This window comes from Bos javanicus, chromosome 11, assembly GCF_032452875.1.
Source record: "Bos javanicus breed banteng chromosome 11, ARS-OSU_banteng_1.0, whole genome shotgun sequence".
Taxonomy (NCBI): Eukaryota; Metazoa; Chordata; class Mammalia; order Artiodactyla; family Bovidae; genus Bos; species Bos javanicus.
In genome coordinates, this window is record NC_083878.1 from 11,219,824 (window position 1) to 11,234,277 (window position 14,454).

At 41.9% G+C, this 14,454-nt stretch overlaps 1 protein-coding gene across 6 annotated transcripts in view; it reads right to left on the minus strand.

The window, feature by feature from the left end:
• Window positions 1-12,951, minus strand: part of ALMS1 (ALMS1 centrosome and basal body associated protein) — a 189,712-nt gene extending 176,761 nt beyond the window's left edge. For 2 of the 6 annotated variants that reach the window (XM_061431899.1, XM_061431896.1), the window contains exon 1: window positions 12,512-12,939. In XM_061431899.1, the coding sequence (XP_061287883.1) occupies window positions 12,512-12,802 (291 nt within the window). In that variant the 5' untranslated portion in view covers window positions 12,803-12,939. Of the gene's footprint in view, window positions 1-12,511 lie in introns of all 6 variants that reach the window. The other 4 variants (XR_009739311.1, XM_061431900.1, XM_061431897.1 and 1 more) reach the window with 4 other exon arrangements.
• Window positions 12,952-14,454: the final 1,503 nt, after the last annotated feature.

The window sequence follows — 14,454 nt, forward strand, 5'->3', positions numbered from 1 at the left end:
GCCAGGACATGGAAGCAACCTGGATGTCCATCAGCAGAGGAATCAACAAAAAAGATGTGGTACATACATACTACTCAGTCATCAAGAAGAATGAATTTGAGTCAGTTCTCATGAGATGGATGAAGCCAGAGCCTGTTATTATACAAAGTGAAGTAAGTGAGAAAGACAAAACAAATATAGTAATTAACGCATATATACAGAATCTAGAAAAATTATATTGATGAAGCTATCTGCAGGGAAGGAATGAAGACAAAGATGTAGAGAATGGACTTATGGACACCGTGGGGGAGGGAGAGAGTGGGACAAATGGAGAACGCAGCATCAATATACACACATTGTCCAGTGTAAGCTGGACAGGTGGGAGAAGCTGCTGTGCGGCACAGGGAGCCCATCTAGTGCTCTGTGATGACGTGGAGGGGGGATGATGGTGGGGAGAGACGCTAGGGAGGCAGGGGATGTACGTATAGTTATGGCTGATTGCACTGTTGTACAGCAGAAACCAACACACCAATGGGGAAAAAAAAAAAGTAATGTGAACTTAAAAAATAGAGTGTATATGGGGAGTCAAAAGACCCAAGAAAGCCAAAAAAACAACAGACACTATCTGACTTAAAGACTTCCTGTAAAGCTACAGCAATCAAGACAATGTGGCACTGGTGAAAGACCAGCAAACAGATCGCTGTGACACAACAAAGTCCAGAAACAGACCGAGATTAGGACCGCTGATCCTTGACAAAGGAACAAGGCAACATAATGGAGCCAAGACCGTCTTTTCGACAAACGATGCCGGGATAACTGGACATGCACGTGCAAAAAGCGACTTGGGACAGATCTTACAGCTCTCACAAAATTCAACTCAAAACGGAATATAAAACTGTAAAAACTGTAGAACACCTAGAAGATAATGCAGGAGAAAACCTAGATGACCTTGGCTATGGTGATCACTTTTTAGGTACAACACCAAAGGCACAACCCTTGAAAGAAAGAATTGATAAGCTGGACTCATCAAAATTAAAAACTTTCGTTCCATGAAAGACAATGTCAAGAGAATGAGAAGACAAGCCACAGGCGAGGAGAAGATATTTCTAAAAGACATAACCTGATAAGGACTGTTAACCAACATACAGCACTGAGCACACATGCAGCGAGTCATCAGACTGCTTGGTACTGACCCAAATGGACTGAAAAGATGGTTAGTCTCTCAGTCGTGTCTGATTCTCTGCAGCCTCACACACTGCAGCCCACCAGGCTGCTCTGTCATGGAATTTTTCAGGCAAGAATACTGCAGTGGGTAGCCATTCCCTTCTCCAGGGGGTCTTGCCAACCCAGGGATTGAACCCAGGTCTTCTGCATTGCAGGTACATTCGTTACAGTCTGACTCATCAGGGAAGTCCAACGAAAATATCCTTTAGTAGATGAATGGATAAAATAAACTGTGGCTCATTTAGACAATAATATTATCGAGAACTAAAAAGAAATGAGCCACTAAGTCATGAAAAGACATGGAGAAACTATATTGGTGGATACATGCCATTATACATTTGTCAAAAACCATAGAATGTACAATACCAAAAGTGAGCCCTAATATACACTCTGGCTTTGGATGTCAATGTAGGTTCATCATAACAAACGTATTACACTCTGACGTTGGAAATTGACAGTGGAGGACGCTGTGCATGTGTGGGAGCAGGAAGTAGATGGGAAATCTCAATTTTTTTTTTGGAACCTACAATTGCTCTAAAAAATGATCTGTTGAGGAAATTCCCTGGTCGTCCAATGGTTAGGACGCCATGCTTTCACTGCCAAGGGCACAGGTTCAATCCCTTGTGGGGGAACTATGATCCCACAAGCTGTGAAAGTGAAAGTCACTTTGCGACCCCATGGACTATACAGTCCATGGACTTCTCCAGGCCAGAATACTGGAGTGAGTAGCTGCTCCCCTCTTCAGGGGATCTTCCCAACCCAGGCATCAAACCCAGGTCTCCAGCATTGCAGGCGGATTCTTTACCAGCTGAGCCACAAGGGAAGCCCAAGAACACTGGAGTGGGTAGCCTATCCCTTCTCCAGAGGATCTTCCTGACTCAGGAATTGAACCAGGGTCTCCTGCATTGAAGGCGGATTCTTTACCAACTGAGCTACTAGGGAAGCCAAGCTATGGAGCATGGTGAAAACAAACAAACAAACAAACAAAACCACAGTCTGCTGAAAAACAACTAAAACAAGGCTCTGGTCCAGCATGCAAGGAGTTAGGAAGTCATCACTCCCATCCCTACAAAAAGAAAACACCCTAACCAAATTGAAAATCAACAACTCTTCTTATATCCACCAGAGAACTGAAATTAAGGGCAAACTACAGTCCCAGACATCCTGGAATGGGAAGTCAAGTGGCCTTAGGAAGCATCACTACAAACAAAGCTAGTAGAGGTGATGGAATTCCAGTTGAGCTATTTCAAATCCTGAAAGATGATGCTGTGAAAATGCTGCCAGCAAATTTGGAAAACTCAGCAGTGGCCACAGGACTGGAAAAGGTCAGTTTTCATTCCAATCCCAAAGAAAGGCAAAGCCAAAGAATGCTCAAACTACTGCACAATTGCACTCATCTCACACACTAGTAAAGTAATGCTCAAAATTCTCCAAGCCAGGCTTCAGCAGTACATGAACCGTGAACTTCCAGATGTTCAAGCTCGTTTTAGAAAATGCAGAGGAACCAGAGATCAAATTGCCAACATCCTCTGGATCATGGAAAAAGCAAGAGAGTTCCAGAAAAACATCTATTTCTGCTTTATTGACTATGCCAAAGCCTTTGACTGTGTGAATCACAATAAACTGTGGAAAATTCTTCAAGAGATGGGAATACCAGACCACCTTATCTGCCTCCTGAGAAACCTATATGCAGGTCAGGAAGCAACAGTTAGAACTGGACATGGAACAACAGATTGGTTCCAAATAGGAAAAGGAATACGTCAAGGCTGTATATTGTCACCCTGCTTATTTAACTTATATGCAGAGTGCATCATGAAAAACGCTGGGCTGGAAGAAGCACAGCCGGAATCAAGATTGCCGGGAGAAATATCAATAACTTCAGATATGCAGATAACACCACCCTTACGGCAGAAAGTGAAGAGGAACTAAAAAGCCTCTTGATCAAAGTGAAAGATGAGAGTGAAAAAGGTGGCTTAAAGCTCAACATTCAGGAAACTAAGATCATGGCATCTGGTCCCATCACTTCATGGGAAATAGATGGGGAAACAGTGGAAACAGTGTCAGACTTTATTTTTGGGGGGCTCCAAAATCACGGCAGATGGCGACTGCAGCCATGAAATTAAAAAGACGCTTACTGCTTGGAAGGAAAGTTATGACCAACCTAGATAGCATATTGAAAAGCAGAGACATTCTTTGCCAACAAAGGTCCGTCTAGTCAAGTGGTCATGTATGGATGTGAGAGTTGGACTGTGAAGAAAGCTAAGCACCTAAGAATTGATGCTTCTGAACTGTGGTGTAGGAGAAGACTCTTAAGAGTCCCTTGGACTGCAAGGAGACCCAACCAGTCCATTTTAAAGGAGATCAGCCCTGGGATTTCTTTGGAAGGACTAATGCTAAAGCTGAAACTCCAATACTTTGGCCACCTCATGCAAAGAGTTGACTCACTGGAAAAGACTCTGATGCTGGGAGGGATTGGGGGCAGGAGGAGAAGGAGACGACAGAGGATGGCATGGCTGGATGGCATCACCGACTGGATGGACGTGAGTTTGAGTGAACTCCAGGAGTTGGTGATGGACAGGGAGGCCTGGCGTGCTGCAATTCACGGGGTCACAAAGAGTCAGACACGACTGAGCAATTGAACTGAACTGAACAGTCCAGCAAATCTGGGACAGACAAACAGATACAGACAATCACAACTAACGGGACAGAGTTCCAGAGCAGACACCACGAAGGACAGGGAAGGAAAGCCTAAATTGTAAATGACAAATTATTAGAGGCTCAGGATAGAGAACTCTGAGATTTAAAAAGTCCAGGGAAAGTCTTAGAGGGGCTACCACACTTTTGGAGTTTTACTTCCAGGAACTGCACCAGGTTTCACAGTTAAGATTAGAGAAAAATCTCTTGCTGTGGCAGGAGAAGAGGGAAAAGTAGTCGTTTTGAAATAAGTCTAGAAGCATTCTGTCCTTAAGACCTGCCTGCAAAAGAAACTATTTTACCAGAGACTGGGGTTTTACCAGAGACTAAGTGATGCCGGGGAAGGGAAATATTCAACTCCAAGCCCCCTCCTAGCTTTCTTATTTTATTTAAGGAGAAACCAATGAGAAACCCTAGTGAAGCTCACAGCCTAGAGAAAGACTGAGACCTCACAATATGACTACAGAACACCTCCCCTCCGCCCATACCTCACCACTACATCAACGGGGCTCCTGATGAGAATGGTACACGAATGCAAGAACAGCACATCCAGATCTTATTTAAGAGGTCCTTAGAGAAATCCAAAGAAAACAGGCGGAACAAAAGCAAGGCCATCAGAGGAAATTTTAGCCTTTGACACCTACTGCTATAGCAAACAAACACAAAATCACCTCTAACCAGATAAACTTATGAAACCTCACACTAAAAGGCTATTTACTTCAGTTCCTAGCATATCATATTCATTCGGTACACGCCTGGTTTTCCACACACACACACAAATTACAAAACATAAACGACAAAAACAACTTTTTTGTTTTACAAAAAACAAAAGCAGGTTAAAGAGACAGCAAGGATCAGAATCAGACTCAGATAAGGCAGAGATGTTGGAGGTTCAGTTTGTAAAGATGCAAAAGTTCTGGAGATAGATGGTGGTAAAGATTATAAAACAATGTGAATGTACTTAATGTCACTTAAACCTGGTTAAAATGGGGAAATTCCCTGGTAGCCCACTGTTTAGGACTCGGTGCTTTAACTGCCAGGGCCCGAAGTTCAATCCCTGGTTGTGGAACTAAGATCCTGCAAGCTGCGAGGCTCAGCCAAAATAAATATATTTTATTTATAGCTTAAACCAGTAAATTTTATGGTATACATATTTTACCACAATTTTTAAGAAAAGAAAAAGAAATCAAGGTAGAAAAAAAGAAACAAGCCACCAGACCATGAAAAGACATGGAAGAACCTTAAAAGCATATTCCTAAGTGAAAGAAGCCATCCTAAAAGGCTACATACTGTATGACTCTAAGCACATGACTTTCTGGAAAATGCTAAACTTCAAAGACAATAAAAACAGCAGCAGCTGCCAGGGTTTCAGAGGAAGGAGGGAAGGGACAAATAAGCAGAACACGGGGATTTTTTTTTAGGCAGTGAAACTATTCTGTGTGATACTGTAAAATAGTGGATATATGTCATTATACATTTGTCAAAATCCAAAGAATGTACAAAAATGTGGACTCTAATAAAAACATACACGTATAATTAATAGCAATGTATCAATATTGGCTTACCAACTGTAACAAATATGCCAGCCTAATACAAGATGTTAATAACAGAGAAAACAGGGGAGGGAAAAGAGGTACATGGGAATTCTGAACTTTTTGCTAAACATAAAACGGCTCCCAATAAAGTCTACTGGGACTTCCCTGGTGGTCCAATGGTTAAGAATCCATCTGCCAATGCAGGGGACACAGGTTCCATCCTTGGTCTGGGAAAATACCACATGCCGAGAGGCCACTAAGCCCAGGCACCACAACTACTGAAGCCCACACACCTAGAGCCCACGCTCTGCAACAGAAGAAGCCACCACAGTGAGAAGCCTGAGCAGCGCAACTAGAGTAGTCCCTACTCACCACAGCTAGAGAAAGCCTACGGGCTGCGACAAAGATCCAGGGCAGCCAAAAAATAATACTAATAATTAAAAAAAAAAAGGATAGCCACCTGTGAGAAGATCAACAAGGAAATATAAGATGTGAACACACTATAAGCAAACTACATTATAGAATATTCCATCCTAGAGCAGCAGAATATACATTCTTCTCAGCATACATGGAACATCTCCAGGACAGACAATGTGTTAGGTTACAAAGCAAACCTCAATGTTTTAAAAAATTTATTTTATTGATGTATAGGTGATTTACAATGTTGTGTTAACTTCAGCTGTACAGCACAGTGATTCAGTTATAAACACAAGCCTCAAATTTTTAAAAAAATTTAAATCATGGAAAGTATATTCTCCAGCAAAAATGGAATGAAATTAGAAATCTATAACAGAAGGAAGTTAAGGAAATTCACAAACATGTAGAAATTAAGCAACAGACTTCTAAACAACCAATGAAAAAAATCACAAAGAGAATTTTCAAATATTTTGAGATAGACAACAGGCAGAAAACAACTCAAATGTCTATCAACTGATAACGGATAAACAAATATAGTAATATCCATACAATGGAATACTATTAAGTCATAAAAAGGAATGAAAAATTGATGTTATATTCATGGATTCCTAAAAACATTATGCTAAGTGAAAGAAGCCAGTCATAAAAGACCACACATTGGAATTGGTGGTGCAGTGGCTAGGACTCAATGCTCTCACTGCCAGGGTTCAAACCCTGGTGGGGGAACTAAGATCCAGAAATCCGTGTGACATGTACCATATATTATATGATTCCATAAATGACCAGAACAGGCAACTCTACAGAGAGGGAAAGTAGATTAATAGTTGCCTTGAGGAATGGAAGCAAGAGGGGCGATAGCTAAAGTATATAGGGTTTCTTTTTGAGGTCATGAAAAAATTGTTCTAAAATTGTGGTGATGGCTACACATATCCATTAACATACTGAAAACCACTGAGCTGTGCAGTAAAATACAGGGTAAATTGCACGGTTTTTAAATTATATCACAACAAAACTGTTTAGAATGTTTTTAAATAAGCCAGTTGAACATTCAGCACGTTAAGTAAAATTAAATAAATCAAAATAAACCTAGGGAAACAGTAAAAGATGAGAGCTGAAATTAACGAACTAAGTGGTGAAAAAGTCAATAGAATTAAACTTAAATATAAGAGCGGTTTCCTTGGATGAAAAAAATTAACAAAATATATCCATAGTTATTCAGATCAAGAGGAAAATAAAATATATAACATTAGGAATGAGAAGTGGAAATAATCACAAATGCAATGGAAAAAATAAAGAATACTATGTAACACTTAATTATAATTAACTAAAAATCCTTATTGAAATGATTTTCCAGAAAAATCATAAATTATCAAAATTACCCCCCCCCAAAAAAGGGGCTTACCCGGTGGGTAAGATGTTAATGAATCTGCCTGCAATGCCAGAGACCCAGGTTCGATCCCTAGGTCAGGAAGATCCCTTGGAGAAGGGAATAGCAATCCCATGGACAGAGGAGCCTGGAGCTGCAAAGAGCCAGACACAACTGAGCAACTAAGAGTTTCAATCCAAAAAAAGTGAGACAGTATATACAAATTATAACCCCGAAAGGAATCCATAGGCACAGCAGCTTCACAAGTTATTATTTTTTCCAACATGCAAGAAAGTCTTATATTATTTAAACTGTTCCAAGACATTAAAAAATCTTCCCAGTACCTCACATAAAAACATCATAATTCTGATTTCAAATTTGACCAAAAAAGTCAAGAAAACAATTTAACTTAAAACTATTATCATTTATCAAATATCTAAAGATAAAATCCAGCACTTCCTTAAGAGAGAAACACATTCTAACTGACAGCTTTCATCCCCAAGCTCAAGAAAGTTTTAATACTAAGAACAAAATCTGTACTAATAGGCAAAAAAAAAAAGATTAAGAGTTGTACAGTGTAGATAAATTTGGAGATGGGGACTAGGAAGGTGAAGGAGTTCAGGCCTAAGCGTCTCTCCTAAGAAATGATAACCTGCTGACAGGAGAATGCTGAACACTGGATGAAGGCCAGAGGATAAGGGTGAAAATGCAGAAGAATCTGAAGAAGGAAACATAAAAATATTTCCAAGAACTCTTGATGATCCAGTTAAAAGTTGGAGACCAAGTGGTCAAAAGGCACAAACTTCCAATAATAAGATAAATAAGTACTAAGTATATAATGCACAACATGACAAATAAATTCACGCTGCTGTATGCTATATATGAACACTGCTAACAGTAAATGCTGAGTTCTCATCACCAGGAGAAAATTATTTTCTATTCATGTTTCTAAGCTATATGAGATGACGACTTGTGATAATTATTTTATGATGTATGTAAGTCAAACCATGCTATATACCTTAAACTTATAAGTGCTTCATGTCAATTATATCTCAATATAGTTGGAAGAAAAGACTATTGTAAATAAATAATAAAACTAAAAACAAAAAAAGTTGAAGACCAAGAACTTCTATGATACCAATTCACAGAACTGAATTATTTTCCCTAGCACAGTTCAGAAATTTAGGTTTAGGAATTACAAAGCAGAGATGTCTGAAACGGTTCATGTTGAATGGTCTGTAGGACTGGCCTGGCATAAGACCAACAAAGTAAAGGCTCTGAATCACTCACTTCCCTGAACTCTTAAAAAGACTTGGTTGTGGGACTTCCCTGGTGGTCCAGTGGTTAAGAATCCGCTTGCCAATGCCGGGTACATGGGTTCAATTCCTGGTCCCGGAAGATCCCATAGGCCGAGAGGCAACTAAGCCAGTGCTCACAACTACTGAAGCCCCCCCAACTCTGAGCCTGTGCTCCACAGTAAGAAAAGCCGCTGCCATGAGAAGACGGCACACTGCCATGAGAAGCTGGCGTACCGCAATGAAGATTAGCCCTCACTCACCACAGCTAGAGAGAGCCCTCCCACAGCAACAAAGACCCAGCTCAGCTAAAAATAAATCTTTTTTTTTTTTTTTTAAAGACTTGGTTGTAAGGCAGGTCACATTTTGTACTGAACTTAAAACAGTTCCATACCTTAGCTCGGTGTCATTACTTGGAGTTGCAAACTTAATCAGTACCTTGCAAATTAGCACTAGAACATCCTTATTGTCAGAGACATGAGAGTGAGTCAAATATTACAATTTTGTTATTTAACTTGAGGCTATCCTGAATGAAATTAATGTCTCCCATCATTTGGTCTCTTCCTTTGAATGCTGCTGCTGTTCAGTCACTATATCATGTCTGATTCTTTGCAACCCCATGGACTGTAGCCTACCGGGCTCCTCTGTCCATGGAATTTCCCAGGCAAGAATACTGGAGTGGGTTGCCATTTCCTTCTTCACAGGATCGTCCCAATCCAAGGATGGAACCCACATCTCCTGCTTGGCGGGTGGATTCTTTACTACTGAGTCACCTGGGAAGCCCCATCCTTTGAAGACACTGAATTAAATACTACACAACAAACTCATTTTCAAAAACTTATAGTTCATAAATTTCTAGCAAGAAATATAGAAGTCTCTCCTTTAAACATTTTTCCAATTTATGCCAGTAAATCTTAATATATTAGTAAATAAATCTTAATATATTAGTGAGCAAAAAAATTATCTTAATACATTTTATATCATTTTAAAACTACCTTTAATACAGCACATCACCCACACCTTCATAAACCCACCAAGGTAAACAAGAGAATATCTTTCTCTCAAAAAAAAAAAAAAAAAACCCTCTACGGAAAAAATACTCAGGCTCTAAAAAGCAGTATCTTCTATTACACAGATAGATCACTGCTAAACAAAAGAATAATCTCGTCACATTGGCTGTAAAGAAGTAAAAGGGCTTAATTAAAATCTTCAAGAAATATTAAAATTAAATATTAACAGTTATTCAAACAAGAAGTCATAGAACAAAATTAAAGTTACGAGACCTTATCCACAAGTGTGGCTTTAGTTTTGGTCCATATGTATATAGATAACTTACAATTTGAAATGTCTAGCCCAGATCCCTCCTCTGATCTCCAAAGCCAAACCCATAATCTTAACACCCATCCCAACCATCTCATCACCCTACCCCATGGCCACCACTTCTACCATAAACCTGGCCATTTTTCAATATTTGGCACAACCATTTATCCAATAACCTGACACCTCCTTGCCCTCGTGTTCCACATCTAATCCATTATTAATGTAATAATAATGTAAAATTAGTGTACCACTGTGATTATTTTACTTCTTAAATTCCTCTTGAATCAGTCTACTTTTCTATATCCACCAACATGTGCCTATTCCAAAATATCATCAGTTCCCGGCAATACTGCAATGTCCTAATTAATTAGCATCCTTGACATTATTGCTGCTCCCCACCCAGCCCAGTCATCAAAGCTGTTCTCTGCTCTGCTACAAAGTGATCTTCCTGAAACACAAATCTTATTCTGTATTTCTTTGTTTAAAAACATTTCAATGACTTCCACGGATAAAGCTTCCAAATCCTTGACATAGAACAGAAAGCCTTGAAATCTGTAATCAACCCTTATTGGCTCCTGGTTCCTTGAAAACGCCATACTCTCTTACCTACAGTACCTTTCCATGTGGCTTTCCCTCAGCTGGAAAGCTTCTTTTCCCTTTAATTGTGATCTGTCTTCAGACCTCAGCTTGTCATAACTTCCTCAGAGAAGCTTGCCCCAACTTCACTGACAAAACAGATTCCCTTACTAAATGTTTTCAAAGCATGTTAGGACATACGATTTTTACTTTTCTTTCTTCGACCAACTGAATTTTGTCTGCCTCCCTCTTTAAAGTGCATACGCTAGGAAAAAAGAAAAAACAAATATTTCCGTTCATCAAAATTCCACAGCATAAAGCATAATGTGTGGCCCATGATGAATGCTCAATACATGCTCAACGAATTGAGTACTGACAGGAATATTTACCAAGCAAAACAACTATTATTCTTTAATTATCAACAGCCTACAGCAATAATGTCCAGTAGAACTTTCTGTAATGATGAAATTATTCTACATCTGCACTGTCCAATTACACAGCCTCTAATCAAGCGTGGCTACCGAGCACTTGAAAAAGTGGTTGGTACAACAGAGGCACTGAATTTTTAATTTCACTTGATTTTAACAAATTAAGATGTAAAGAGTCAGACATTGCTATGACTACTGTATTGAACAGCACAGGTCTATATAGTCTTTTCTCTGTCTTTTCAATCGTTGCATCTTGTTTCACTCTACCCAGCTGACACCTTATCTAAGGAGCAGTCTTGAACAATAAACCCTAGACTTCTTTTTGTCCCCACAATGTTCCTCTCACAGAATAGAAACTTAATGTCTGATGACTAGATATCTGAATTGTATATCTTTCCTTTCTCCCTGAAAAATAATCAATTAAATGCAGTTATTTTCAAAATGACCTTCAGAAGCCAGCCAAAAAATCAGCTCTTTCTAGTTTTCCAGACTGGTGGGAGCTGCAGCATAATAAACCTCCTGTATTTCGAAGCCCCTCCTACCTGCTAGGGACCCCTTTAGGGCTACAAAGAAGCTGAAGAAGCACAATTGGCCAGAAACCACTAGAGATTACTATTCAGGTAGCTTACTGAATGGGGAAACAATGAAAACTTGGGTTTCAAAATCACTGCAGATGATGATTGCAGCCATGAAATTAAAAGACGCTTGCTCCTTGGAAGAAAAGCTATGACCAACCTAGACAGCACAGTAAAAGGCAGAGACATCACTTTGACGAAAAAAGGTCCGTCTAGTCAAAGCTATGGTTTTTTCAGTAGTCATGTACAGATGTGAGAGTTGGGCTATAAAGAAAGCTGAGCGCCAAAGGATTGATGCTTTTGAACTGTGGTGTTGAAGAAGACTCTTGAGAGTCCCTTGGACTGCAAGGAGATCAAACCAGTCAATCCTAAAGGAAATCAGTCCTAAATATTCATTGGAAGGACTGATGCTGAAGCTCCAATACTTGGAACACCTGATGCGAAGTACTGACTCCTTAGAAAAGACCCTGATGCTGGGAAAGACTGAACGCAGGAGAAGGGGACGACAGAGGATGAGATGGTTGGATGGCATCACTGACTCAATGGACATGAATTTCAGCAAGCTCCGGGAGTTGGTGATGGACAGGGAAGCGTGCAGCAGTCCATGGGGTCGCAAAGAGTCGGACACGACTGAGCGATTGAACTAACTGTCGTACAGAATCCACACTGCTCTCTCAAGCGGAGTTCCGCCCTTCAGGCAGATAATCTTCTGTCTCCAAAACAACAGAGTCCCTGGACAACCATTCTCTCCTTTCCTACACCGCTCTTTTCCTCTCCCTCAGGGGACAAGCCCCACCTCCTCCCAACAGCGTTTCTGAAACCACAGTACTGACTCCTCTGAACCCCTGGTGTAATTCAAAAAGCCCGGGGCCTGGGGCGGGGGAACAAGAGAGATCTTTGCCTGAAAGGACGGGAGACTTGGAGTACTCGGCAAGAGTCGGGGCCCAGGAAGCGACAAGGCCCCTACAAGCCTTTAAAAGCACACGTACTATTGTCAGGCACCGTGACGGGCGGCGAGCAGGAGGCAGACGGCAGGGAACATGCAAAGCGCTCAGGGACCACCTGCCCGACGGCGGCCCATACCTCTCCCCGGCCAGCTCACCTTCCCGGGGCTGGTCAGCTCGCTCTCCGAATAGCGGTGCCTTGGGAGAGACGCCTGGGGCAAAGTGGCGCCGGGGTGCGCTTGCAGCCAGGCTTTGGCCTCCTCGTCGTCCTCCTCGTCCGTACTCTCTCGACGCTGGCTCTCATAGTTAAAATCCGCCTCCGGCTCCCGTCTCTCCTCTTCCTCCATCTCCTCCACCATCACCACCTCGTCCTCGTCCAAGTTCTCCGCCCCCTCCTCCTCCTCCTCCTCCTCGAGCTCGCCGGGCCATGGTAGGTCCTCAGGCTCCATATTGGCGTCTCGCTCTACGAGGTGGAGGAGGAGGAGGAGAGGGAGGGGAGAGGGAAGGGAGGGGAAAATAAACGACTGGCGGGTTTGGCTGCGCGCAGGCGCAAAGATCGCCGACGCCTTGCGCGGGGCTGGGTGTTGGGAGGACAGGGCGGGGCAGGGAGTGTGCGCCCGTTGCTAAGGACGCCCCGAAGGGGCCGGCGGGAAGGCCCGCGGCGCTGAGCGGCGGGCTGGCTAAGCCGACGCCTAGTCCCCGTCACTGGCTGTGGTCTCGCTCACAGTACTGTAAGCTCACAATAAACCCAGACAGAGCTCCTGTCGGAATGGGGAAGAATCTAGTCCTCGACTGGGCCGAGCCAAAACTGAATTTTCCCCTGCCCCGAGGGGCAATCAGACTCTGGGACAAACCCAAAATAATCAAACCTGCAAACTATAAATTTTTCAAAGTTTTCAATGTATTATGGGCACTTGAACCCAACAGCGGAAAAGCGTCAGAGGCAGTAGAGGGGTTAAGTAAGAACTGGACTTTGGTATCAAAAAGATGGGAGCTTGAATCCTAACATGGCCTCTAACAGCACTGAAACTAACCCTCTTTGAAATGAGGGTAATAGGCCCTTGTATAGGATGGTTCTGATAATTAAGGGAGATAACTTGTGAAGGGGTAGTGGTAGGTATTATTTGTTGACTACTGAATAGTAACGGTAAATGCTTACAGATTTGTGAGACAAGTGTTATAACCATTTTGTATTTGAAGAATCTAAGGCTGAGAAGAATAACTTGGCCAAAGTCTCTTACCTTATAAGTGGCTGGCAATGCCATCCCAGGTCTTCTGTAAGTCCAGTAATTGCCTTTGCCCAGACCTACAGCTAATAAAGAATAAAGTAGAAATATTTATACTGATAATATATATGTTTGGGGGTTCAGATCAGATCAGTCGCTCAGTCATGTCTGACTCTTTGCGACCCCATGAATCGCAGCACGCCAGGCCTCCCTGTCCATCACCAACTCCCGGAGTTCACCCAGACTCACGTCCATCGAGTCAGTGATGCCATCCAGCCAGCTCATCCTCTGTTGTCCCCTTCTCCTCCTGCCCCCAATCCCTCCCAGCATCAGAGTCTTTTCCAATGAGTCAACTCTTCGCATGAGGTGGCCAAAGTACTGGAGTTTCAGCTTTAGCGTCATTCCTTCCAAAGAAATCCCAGGGCTGATCTCCTTTAGAATGGACTGGTTGGATCTCCTTGCAGTCCCAGGGACTCTCAAGAGTCTTCTCCAACACCACAGTTCAAAAGCATCAATTCTTGGATGCTCAGCCTTCTTCACAGTCCAACTCTCACATCCATACATGACTACTGGAAAAACCATAGCCTTGACTAGATGGACCTTTGTTGGCAAAGTAATATCTCTGCTTTTTAATATGCTATCTAGGTTGGTCATAACTTTCCTTCCAAGGAGTAAGTGTCTTTTAATTTCATGGCTGCAATCACCATCTGCAGTGATTTTGGAGCCCAAAAAAATAAAGTCTGACACTGTTTTCACTGTTTCCCCATCTATTTCCCATGAAGTGATGGGACCGGATGCCATGATCTTCGTTTTCTGAATGTTGAGCTTTAAGCCAACTTTTTCACTCTCCTCTTTCACTTTCATCAAGAGGCTTT